Source organism: Lissotriton vulgaris, chromosome 6 (genome assembly GCF_964263255.1).
Source record: "Lissotriton vulgaris chromosome 6, aLisVul1.2, whole genome shotgun sequence".
In the NCBI taxonomy this organism is placed as follows: domain Eukaryota; kingdom Metazoa; phylum Chordata; class Amphibia; order Caudata; family Salamandridae; genus Lissotriton; species Lissotriton vulgaris.
Genome location: NC_141694.1, coordinates 981,004,965 through 981,017,365, shown reverse-complemented (window position 1 = coordinate 981,017,365; position 12,401 = coordinate 981,004,965). Strand labels below are relative to the sequence as shown.

Sequence of the window (12,401 nt, the reverse complement as noted above, 5' to 3'; positions counted from 1 at the left end):
CGACCAGGAGCCAGATCCCAACCAAACAGAAAAGGATTGGAAAGGAACCAAAGACCAGCAACCCCAGGAGGCCAAAAGCACTCACAGGGAGGGAGGCCGATAATGAACCAGTGCACAGCAACAGGGGCAGAGGAGGCCAAGCCACAGACCAAAGCCCAGAGATGACCCCAGAAGAGACCCCACAGACAGCTGACCAAACAACCGAGGCCAGCAAACACCGGGAATCAACAACTCGGAACCGAACCGGCACAGCAAGGACTGGGGGCAGAGCAAAAGGCCACAACCCCATCCCGAAAGGGAAGGAAAAAACAAGACAGGGCACAAGCCCAGGCCAACTCGGAAATGCCCGGCAGACCCCAAACCAGGATCCAACCAGGCCCAAACCCATCAAAGCCCAGAGGGCAGACAAGAACAGGAGCCAACAGGGCAGAGGACCAGAGAGGACCTAAGCTAGGGCAGAAGCGAAAGGACCGCACAGGCACCCAACACCCATGCCCAGCAAGCACCAAGGGCAGGAGCAGAGGAAAGGCCCCAGGCAGCACAATACCTCGACCAGAACCCACCAGGCCAGACCCCAGCCAACGCCGGAAAGGAGACAAGAAAACGGCCAGATCCAGGGCAACAAGCAAAAGGCAACCAGGAAGCCAGGACAAAAGCCAAGCAACCTGCCAATACAGGAGGACCCAGCAGGGCCAACCAGCCCCAGAAGGATCCCACACAGTGCCCAGGCCGAAGCCAAGGACAGGGAGGCTGACCGAGACCACCAGCACACCACCGCTGGACCACACAGGGGTCCAGAAGAGGAAACGACACCGGAAACCGTCAAAGCGGAAACCGGAGGCAGCAGAGAAGGCAGAGGGCCAGGCAGCAGCAGACCCCAGACAACCAACCCTACAGAGGCAAAATAAACACCACCAACTGCCCCCCAACCAGAGAGTGGGGGGCAGCCACTGGAAGCAGAACCTGGGGAGCAAGGCAAGGCAAGAGCGAACCAGGACACCGGAACCCGCAAAGAACCGGGAAAGCCCTCCAGAGCCTGCAGAGAAGCCACAGCAAAGCCAGCAAAACAAGGAGGCACAGCCAGAGGCCATGCCAAACCACCAGGAAACCAGCAGACCAGGAGCAACAGGAGGTAACCCCGGACATACCAACCCAGAAGCCCCCAAACCCCCGGACCCCGCACAGACCCAAACAAGGCAGCTGCAGCCCAGGGAAAACAGGGAAGAGGGCCAAAGAAGAAAAATCCCCGGGCAACAGGGGAACCCGAAGCCCAACAGCACCCAACGGAAACCCCAGGACCAGGCAGAAACAGGGACAACCAACCAGGCCCAGGAAGAGAATCGCTGGCAGAAGCAGGCCCAGAAGGACACAGCAGAACAAAGCCCAAGACCAACTGCACATCAAACCAGGACATCCAAGAAGTGCACAGGCAAGGGCACAGGACTATAAAAGGCAACCAACAGGCGCCGAAACCGCAGGAGCCGGAAAGCCCCAGCGGACCCCCAGCCAGGCACCCATGACTGGGAACAGACTAGACCAGGACCCCTGATGCAGCGAAAGCACCCAGAGCCCAGACTGACCCCCGACATAGAGAACCGCAGGCAAGAAGAGGGGAAAAACAGGCTTCAACGCCAAGGCCCCGGAAACCGCGAACACAGCCAAGCAGCAACAGAATTGGCAAGAACCCCCAGGGGCCAAACAGGCGAACCACCCCAGGGAACACAACCCGGGGAGGGAAAGCAAGGAAAGGAAGAGCCGGAGCCCAACCACCCCAGCCAAACCTAGGGAAGGGAAGGGCGCAGCTCCGAAAAAAACAAAGCAGGCCACAGCACCACACAGGCACGCAAGCCGTAAAATCCCAGCAGGGATGCAGCGGAAGCAGGGGAACACAAGGGCGACCCCAAGGAAACTCCAGAAACCAGGAACAGCTCAAAGAGAGCACCAGAGCCGGGAGCAACCAGAGACAACAACCACCAGCACGGAAGAGGCCAGAAGCTGGAAAAGCAACAGCCAGCCAGACCCCAGGAAGCAAACTAAGCATACAGGAGGAACCGGGACAACCGGTGGAAGGAGCACAGGACAGCCGCAAAGGTGGCAGCACCAGGGAAATACGCAGCCCAGTAACCGCCAACCCCAGAAACACAGGGAGGCCAGCCTCCAGAATGGGATGATGGCAGCCAAAGAGACCCACATCGGACCAAAAGCAGCTGGCCAGAGCACCACACAGAGCCCCAGGCACGACACCCAGAGGCCCCGAGAGTAACCAGGTGCAGCTCACGGGGAACCAGGAAAGGAAGCGGACACTGCACCCCAGCGCGGACCCAGCCTAACCAAGACCAGACCACAGGACCTGCAGCAGCAACAGCACGAGGAGCAGGACCGCGCGGGAGCAGACGAAAAGAGGGGGGCTGACCCCGGTAGAACCAGAAGCCCCGGAGATGGGCAAGCACCAGAGCGGCGGAGAAGAACAGCCGCCACAGAAGAAAACCTCCCACACACGACAAAGTGTGAGGGGACACGTCCAGGGTCAGGAGGACTACAGGGCCGGTTTTGGTTCTCAGTCCGGCCCTGGAGATGGGCACGGAGGAGCACTGCACCGCGTCCGCACCAGCCCCGCTGAAACACCTCGGGGGCTGCCAATGGAAATCCTCCTCGTGCCTCCAGGAAAACCCTGGCCGAATGAGGACACACAAGTGCAATCGCTTCGGGCACAACCTCCCTTTCCATCACTCCACAGGGCGTGTGTGTGCAAACACGGAGCTGCCAGCTGGAAACGCGGGAACAGAAAGTGAATGAGCAGAACCACATGACATTGAGGCCATTGCAATGTCCAGGAGCCGGACACGGGACACCAAAGGCAGCAGCGTCAGGCACCAGCCCTCAAATCCAACGCCCGAATTGGGAAGAAATATCCAGGGAATGGTGAAGAATAGCAGCAGAGGCACAGAAAGGCAAACCACGGACACAGCACACTTTCGCCAGCAGCCTCACAAAGCAACAGCACATATTGCATGATGGACTGGCGGAAAAAGAAAAACCGGCAAGCGGCACTCACCCGGATTGGGAGCCAACCCCAGGAACAAGGCCCTCACCCCAATCACCCACACTCCAGGAGACTGGTCCGGAACACTCCAAGCGTGGCACATCCCACCCGGCCAGGCTCTGGAAGACGAGCTCGCGACCCGGAAGAAACTGGGAGACCAAGCCCCAGCCACAAAGGGCCGGGAGGTCAGGAGGGAAACCGGCTCCAACAGTGGCTGACTCCCAGCAAGCCCAGCAGGCCAGGATACAGCCTGGGAAACCCTGCGCCCGCTCAGCCAGGCAGCCGGGCGGCGGGAGGAAAGAAGCACTGCCACTCCAGGCCAGCAGGAGCAGCACCAGCACATACCACATCTATCCTGTCGACAGACAGAAGAAAAGAACAGGCGGGATGCTGGGTAAGTACTGCTTATGTACTCCCTGTGGGAGGGACAGTATTAGGGTCCCAGCATTCGTCTCGTCTTTGTTTCTGTCGAGAGATGGTTATCTCCGCTTTGTAACTGAATGGGAATAGGACATAAGGGACCTGGGGGTAATTCTAGTGGGTGAGAGTCTCTTACAAATCTCTTAGGGACTCCTGGTTAAGAAAGTCATTTTTGGGACTCCCTCCTTTTTGGGTCGAGGACCATAAGGGTGTGCCTGCGCAGTCTTCTGTGAGAGATGAAATGTTTTCTAGTATGGGGGCTTGAACCTGCCTCTCTTTTCCATTGGCTTGCTTCCTAAACGGAGACCAGCCATTGGAGGAGAGGGGCATCACTCCGTTCAAGCTCCGTCTCTTTCGGATTTGGGGGGGTGTTTTTTGCGTTCTTTCGCCCTGTGATGTCATCCGTAACTCAGAACGCCAAAAACACGCACCCGATTCCGACATTTTCAGAGCTTTGCGGCCGCCATTTTGCTGCTCGGTAAAACCAGGAAAGCAGCGTCTGACGAGGACATGAGGTAACTATCCCTTGTTATTTGTGTAGTCTTTCTTCAAGATTGGTGGTTCTCTCATTGGTGAGCTGGTGGTAGGCTGTTTACGCGTCCTAACAGTGATGTCGCCAAGCTTAGGGTTGGGTTGTAGGATGGCCTTTTGTTACGTGAGAGCCTGACCGGGCTAATGGGCGAGTTTCCGTGGCGGTGCTCGACAGGCAGCAAAGGCAATGGAGGCTTGCAGAATCGGCGACCTGTGCAAATACTCAAACGATGGCTGGTAAGTAAGTCCGTTGAGCCAATCATCGTGCAAAGCAGGGCGTTGTAGGTGGGGCAAGCTACTGTGAGGTCACAGGACACCATCGGAGCTGCGCATAGACACGTAGAACTCAGAGCGGAAGACAAGAGAGAAGGAGCAGGTAAGGGTGGGTCGAGTCGGTGCTCACGGGACGCACTCGAGGGGCTAGTGGGTGGGTAGTGTGACGTTACCCATCAGTGAATACCCCCATTGTTCTCTTTTCACCCTGAGCTCATGTCTCCTCCCCACAGCCCGAACTCTCGCTTTATGTGCCCCGCCCCCTTGTTGATCTCTTACCTCCTTTGTCTCATCTTGGTGTTACCTACTCACCCTTGCTGAGTTTTTGCTTCTAGTTCCTCACCTTTCCCCTTTTAGGCCCTCTACCGGTTTGCCTACCAAGGTGGTTCATCTGGGTTGAACGTTGTTGGTGGTATCTTTCTGCGAGTCTCTGGCTTTTTCCGGGACGTGGTTTGAGAGGTATGTTTATCGGGTTGTTGATTTAGTTTAGTTTATCTTAGTTTTCGCAGCTTGTATTTCGAGAGTTAAAGTATTATAATGCAGGACTGTTTTATCCGCGCTTGTTACGTTTTTGAGCAGTGCTGATTCTTATATTGGCAAATAACATGTTTGTTAAGGGGGTTATTTTTAGTAGCAGTGGTTGCTTCGCACTTTTTTAAAATGCGGTTGTAATGATGTTTCGTAGGTTGCTTCTCCTTTTCGTTCTTCTGTCTTTTCTAACCGCACCTAATATACTTCCTGTGCTGTATTTTTATGGTGGTTTTTAATTTGGGTGTTATATGATTAGTATTGAATCTGTTGAGAAAGTTTAGGGTTTGCATTTGTTGGTAGTATTCGCTGTATTTTTGTAGCTGTATGATGCATTTACTAGGTAAGTTGTGTGCTGTTGCGTCTTTCAGGCGTTGCGTTGTTTTGACTTACAATATTTTTTTTTCGGGTTCCTTTTTTTTTTTGAGGGGTTGCACATGTTGTTGTGGTGTTTTTCTTATATTTTTTTGCAGTGAAGACCGCATCCATTTAAAGTCAGGAGCTTTCTCCTGAACGTAATTGGATGGCGATCTTCACTATAGTTAAATGTACACCCGTCCTCAGTCTTTTTTTTGGCAGAACTGGTGTAGAAGTTCTGGGGGCTAGGAGTATTGGCGATCATCTCCCCTGCCAGACTGGCAGTGCCAGTATGTTTCAAGGTGGAACAGCCTGGTATCTTCGTTTTGATGCTTTACATCCAACCCCTGTATTGCAATCCTTGAAGTCAGCCGTATTCGGACGAGCTGCCTTTCCCTTTCGGTTCAGCCGAAGTTTCATATTGAGTGAAAAGAGCCACGGGGAGATTTTCGGGTTCACTTCTTCTTTTGGTTCATATTAATTTCCAAAATAACAGAAATTGTAGAACAATATTGGCGCTAATAGGCAGGCTGTCTCTCTGGAGGTAAGTTTTCTTTAGACAGACTGTGTACCCTTCAGGCCTGTTTCGTAAGCCATGAATGAATGAGTTTAGCAGCTGGTTAATTGTGAGAGATGAAGCAGATACAGGCATACTGACTCCTACATGACTAGGCTCGTTCTTGTGACCAGTCACGCTGTTACAGTTAAGTTGGCTCTTGTGACAGTCATGAGGCTGTTGCAGGCATTCTGGCTCTTGTGACGTTCCTGGTGACTATAGCAACTGGCTACGTCCATTACTCTGTTAGACACAGCCTGGCTGTTGCGACATACCATATCTTTGTAACAGAGTGGCTATCCTATTCTCCGCTGCAAAATTTCAGTGTTGTGCTTGTTCAGGACCGTCTCCCCACATCCCAGTTACCGCCTGTGAAAATTATTTACATAGTTTTTAATTAGTTGTTTATACACAGTTAATAGCTCGAAAGTCAACACAGATGTAAAAAAAAGTCTTTTTTTGGGGGGGGGTAATGCAAAGTGTATGTTAGCTTCACTTCGTAATCTCTCCATGTCCTCCGATGGAAAAGTAGTTTATGACCAGCCCTAAGAGATAACCAACTTCCCTTGCTGGTGAATCTCCCGATGTGATTCCTCCCTCCTGGCTTATTTGAAGTTGCGCTTCCTCTGGGCTCGTCTACAAAGTAGCCGGATGCCAAACCATGAAGGCATGGTTCATTTCCCGGTACAGAGACCCAATTAGTTGTCCCAAAGCCCTTATCTACAGGAGTTACCAAGACCACTACACCCCATTACTGTGGTGCGGTTGCTCGTAGCAGGTGAATCTACAACAACCTTAAACCTCTTCAGTCCTAAGAGGATTTTTACCTTCTTGGTGAACTTTGTCTTATGAAGGCCAAATTCCATCTTATTGCCACTAGATAAGGTTTCTTTAGTTTAGCGCTTTTCCAGGTAGGTTTGTGGCTCTGGGTGTGTGTGTGGCTCTGGTTGTGTGTGTGTGGCTCTGGTTGTGTGTGTGTGGCTCTGGGTGTGTGTGTGTGTGTGTGGCTCTGGGTGTGTGTGTGGCTCTGTGTGTGTGTGGGGCTCTGTGTGTGTGTGGGGCTGTGTGTGCGGGGGGCTGTGTGTGTGAGTGGCGCTGTGTGTGTGTGTTGGGCTGTGTGTGTGTGTGGGGCTGTGTGTGTGTGTGTGGTTCTGTGTGTGTGGGGCTCTGTGTGTGTGTGGGGCTCTGTGTGGGTGGCTCTGTATGTGTGTGTGTGGGTGACTTTGTGTGTGTGTCTCTGTGTGGGTGTAAATGCAATAGGTCATACATTTGCGAGCGATTAACCTATTGGCATTGTAAATGACAATGCCATTTATTTAACGATTAAGCGATTGGCAATGTAAATGACAATGCCATTTATTTAAGATTAAAAAAAACAAAAAATGACATGAGCAATGCTAATAGCTCTACCTTTAATAATGCTGAGACCATTGCATTGTAAATGCTTGTTGATTACTTGTTTACTGCTGTTCTGAATACTGCCAACATCCCTAGATTCTATATACTGCAAATGTGTAGCTGTCACTTTTCACTGTCATTTGCACCGACTTACTGGTCCAAAAACATTTAGTAGGGATTGATTAATCCAAATATTTGCACATATTTCAAAACAAGCTTACACCTCCTTGTGCAATCTATCTAGTCTGGCTTCCGGTATATCTGGGTGGCTACCTCAAGTCAAGACTTTATTATACTTAACTACGGCAGGGCCAGAACTAGTAAATGACGACTCTTTGTGTAGCACATCACTGTAATATTTGTAAAGTGTAATCCCTTTTCTCCATTCAACGTTATCTGCTTTGTGTTTCAGGTAGATTGGCTGATCCTTCAAATAAGTCAACCTGTGGCTTTTCACATGGAGACTTGTACTGCATATCTGTTAATAGCTGGTGGGCTTGTAAGTATTTGATTAAATATGTAGTAAACGGTGCTATCTTTGTTTTACGATTTGGCCCAGTACCTTTCACTGCTTAACAAATGTACATTAACACTGACAGTCACCCTACAATCTGGTTGCAGTAAAGGTGAATGAGGTACAGTGATGACATCCTTTCTATCACATTCAGCCCATTGCATTCCGATTATTCGCTCTTAATACGCCTTTATCAATATCTCATGCTCTCTCTCACACAAACACACACACACACACACACACCCATTGTCTCTCCTCGCTCTCTCACGCTCTTCTCCAAGCTGTGATACTACGATCAGCATGCTTGAGAAATAGCCCACAAATCTGAATATTGATATCTATGATAGCCGATTTGGCCTTAAATCCTCCCAAAGGTTGCATATTGTGTACCATACAATATGAAATTCTAATATCGGTTATTTACTTAATAAAAAATAAGTTATTGAAGGCAGGTGCACCCACCAGAAAGGCTAGTGAAGAACGGGAGACACCGTCGCTCAAGCACACACACACACACACACACGCTCACACGCACACACACACACACACACACACACAAGCCCAGTCACACTCACATACATGCGCCTTCGGAAATTCCTCCTGTAGGACTTTCCACCGGAGGAATGACCTGCTACACCACAGCAGTGAAAGCCCTCTGGTGGGGAATCCTCCAGTGTGATTACTCCCAATGAGGGATATTGTGTTAACATAGCTGTCAGTTCCTAAAACCTTGTTTTGTGCAATAGCTAAGGTCCCTTTAGGGCTTTTTCCAGGATGCTAGTGTTTTTCTTCCTGTTTCTCTTGGCAGCAAATCTGGAATATGTCACACACAAGAGAAGCTCCTTCGTTACTCTAAAATACGTGGTAACTATGCAGAGCTATGCTCATTACACCCTATTTCCATTTCTACCTGAACTCATTTTTACATTTTTTCCCTATTCTCCAATATTTTCAGAAATACTCATGGAAAATGTGTCACAGGATTACTTCTGGCATTGTTATGTGACTTCCCTAAAGCTCTTAATCCAGCTGTGCAGAGTTCTACATAGCAGAGGACCACAGACACAGGAAAAACAGAAGCCTCTTGTGCTCTGAAGAAAATATTTTTCCCCTATGAGAAAGCTCTTCCGCTTCAAACCTGGGGGATGATCTATTTTCCTTTTACACTTTCTGGGAGCAATTTTACTAGAGCCCTGGGCTGGGATAAATCTACATACTTTTCCAGGGTAGAAAGAGGATGAAGAGAATTTTGTGAATGCCCACTTCCCACCTCTTAAGTGGAAATTACTACTGTCAATTTCTCCGCACTCATGGTGGAGGAATTCGCAGTTTTAAATCTAGTTATGTCCACCCGGAATCCCTATGTGATTTTTGTTTTTTAGAGTTTTATATATCGCGAACTAGACTAGAGACGTCGGGTATCATAACGCTTTACATGAGAACCAGTTTCAAAACAGATGGACACATTCAGACCAAAAATTACTTTGCGAATAGGGTCCTTCATTTTGTCAAGAGTTAAGCAGATATAATGTATACCTATTTTTATTTAAAATATCTATTAGAGAAAGACAAATAATTGTCCTCTCATTAGTCTCCTTAGAGTATCACCACCTTGATGTGGCTGAAGAGATTCTGTGCACTAGAACAACAAAATTTGAGGGGGCCCCCTGAAAACTACAGAGAGGCCCCCACCCCTCCCGGACTCAGTCAGGAGCTGTCTCGCCCAGTTCCGGATTGCCAAATAGGCAAAGTAGGCAGCGGCCCATGGGCCACATTCCTTTTAGGGGCCCGAGACAACGCATCAAAATAATATTGATTTGATCTTGATAGAAAATTACAATCAAGCTTTCTTAAATATTGTTTCCAAAAGATAGAAAAATGAATCAGCTCAAAGAAACGAAAACTTTACATTGAAGACTCTATGGAGAAAACACTGTATTAATGTAATGTACCCATTAGCAAATTGAGTACATGAACCAGAGACATCAGATTCACATAACAGTTTGTCACGTAAAAGCTCATCTTCTGGCAGTTGTCAGTTTGTAAAAAAATCTAGTGCACTGGGTATTAGGAGATAATTTGTGATGGGGGTCCCAAAAGTTCAACCTCCTAGGGGACTCCACAGGGTTTAATCAAGCACTGGTCTTGCCAGGATACTGTGCTGAGGGGGCCACTCCACACCACAGGGACTTCGGGGGCCTTTGTTGCGCCTCTGCACCTCATTGACCCGCAGAGCTACGCCAGCAAGAGTTTACATGGCCTTAATTGTGCACTCAGCATGATAAAACACATTTAATATATGTTAATTTAATATGAATCGATCAATTCAATACATCTGGCAGTCACTCCAATACGAAATTCTTTATTGTGCAAGTGCATCTCAAAAGATACGGATCAGGAAATTCGCCATGGCCAAAAACCAGCTGAAGACACATGGATTAGAGAATTCATTACAGCCAATTTCCAGCCGGCACGCTTCATCTCGTAAAGGACTTCATCAAGGTTATAAATAGCATAAACACATGTGAGAATGTTGTTCCATGTTGTTGATATAAACAATATATATATATATTTGCACTTTATTTAGTTATTAAAAAGGGGTTAAAGCATGGTTATAAACAAGAAATCTATATCCCTATTCACATTTTGAGGCAAAGAAACAATGCAATGAGTCAGAAATGTTTTACCAATTGACTACGTTATAAGTAATCCATCTGCATGTAAGTAATAACTGTCAGGCGTAGACTAATATCCAGGCAGAAACCAGGCTCCTCAGAAGTGTAGACAGTGTCAATCTCCTTCCCCAAGACAGACCTCCCTCCGTGATACACAACACAAGAGGATGGCGCTATCCTAAGAAAAGAGAGAGACCAAAACCAAGGTCTAAAGAAGAAATGAAAGGTCTGGCAGAGACCCCACGTCTATGGGGGTAGTGACCTGCAGAAAACAGAAAAGACAAGAACAAAAGAGAGTATTCAATAATATGCACACATGTACTATTGTCCCTATCTAACACATTACTATATAAGAAATATGCTGTCACGCGCTTACCTACCCTTAAAGGAATAACAAACCCAAAAGAAGTCAATGAGCAAACGTGAGCACTCAAACCATAAAAAGGATACTACTTAAGTAAGAGTCTGCAGGTCTCTCTCCAAATAACAGGAAGGATCCGAAAATAACGTTCCCAAAAGACTTCCTTAGCAATGATATCTCCAGGTAAAGAAAGAATGTTCCAAAAAATAAAGATGAGTATTATATCAGGAGAAAACGCTACCTCGCGTTTTCGAGTTCCGAGTACAACAGTGTCTGAAAGGAAACACAACAGCGTATATATTCAAGTCCAAGTTCAGGAGTCTCAGGGAGGAAACGCTACCTTGCGTTTACGAAAAAAGGAACCAAACAATATAGAAAAGGCAATTGGCGTCTCGCACTGCCTTAACTTCACGCTCACAATCTTTTTTCTTGGAAGCGCTTCCGAGCGCGGAAAGGCTCCCGGTCCAGGGTCACGGAGGTGACGGGAAAGGAGGAGGTAAGGAAGGGGAGGAGTCGCGTTGTTCAGACTCTCCTCGCTGAACAGAGTAACACAGCGAAACACCCACAGGAACGTGGTAAAAGGTCAGGGTTATTCAGGAGAAGGCAGGGAAACGATGAGCAGACACTCGCAGCAGAGGAACAGGACAGGATCACGATCCAAACAGAAAACACGTCGCAGGACTGGAGCTAGGAAAACCAAGCACCGCCACCTTGGAAGAGGAGGTATATATATTACCTCGGGGTCCGTGATTGGTCTATACTCCCCAGTGCATTTCTGTTCACGTGTGTCTTTCCCAGGGCATTCTGGGAGACGTAGTACAAGCAGCGCGCAACAGCATATTCCTGTCTATACATGTTCTCCTGAAGGACCAGAAGGGATCTATGGTCTACGTGTCCTAACAATAACTATATCTTCTTTACAAACTATTCACTGTAGTGGGAACTGATATAATACTCATAATTTTAATATGAATATTCCTGTATGTCTCTAATTGAATAGAATGGTACCAGATATAGTGCTTACCAACTGGAAAGTCACATATTTTCAGTTCAAATGTACTGCATACAATCACTGATATCCAAAAGTATGTATTTCATAAATTCTAAGTTATAAATAAAAAAGGTATTTTAGATCTATAAAGAGCAATTAAATGTTTGCTGTACCACAAGAGGATACCATATGTTACGATCTCTGGTAGAATCGCCCTGGTTAAAATGATGGTTCTTCCCGCCTTCTCTATTACTTTGCCACTTCACCCCTTATCATCTCTCCCCCCTTCTTCAAACAATGGGAAAAGGTGGTGCGAGACTTCATATGAGGGACAGCATGCCACAGAGTGTCCATGGGAAAGCTTTATCTGCCTGCCGAGCTGGGTGGCCTAGCGGTACCCAACTTCGAGCATTACTACCTGGCCTCCCAGCTGCAATGGATCACCAGGTGGAAGTCCTCCCATTACTTACCGGACACAGCTTCTCTACAAACTCCGCTGCCGCTGAAAAGCCTTTTACAAATGTTCCACCCTTGCTCCGAACTCAGACCCCGATACTCTTCTCCTCACTGTAGCATACAAATGCTTCCGTAAATGTCTTTTCCTCACTAGAACCACCGTCCCATACGCACCCGCTATCCCACTGATGGGAACTCCACAGGGGGACACCTACACGTCGGCAGCTGAGTTTCGTCACTGGGCCTCGGAAGGGATACAGGATGTGGGGGGACCTTTTTCAGGAGTGCACTCTTATTC

General features: G+C 48.3%; 1 protein-coding gene across 1 annotated transcript in view; it reads left to right on the top strand.

Moving 5' to 3' along the window:
- The window catches only part of C6H6orf58 (chromosome 6 C6orf58 homolog), a 951,187-nt gene that overhangs the window by 92,030 nt on the left and 846,756 nt on the right, over positions 1-12,401 (top strand). Inside the window, exon 2 of the mRNA XM_086927013.1 lies at positions 7,519-7,605. Within this exon, the coding sequence (XP_086783139.1) occupies positions 7,519-7,605 (87 nt within the window). The remainder of the gene's footprint in view (positions 1-7,518; positions 7,606-12,401) is intronic.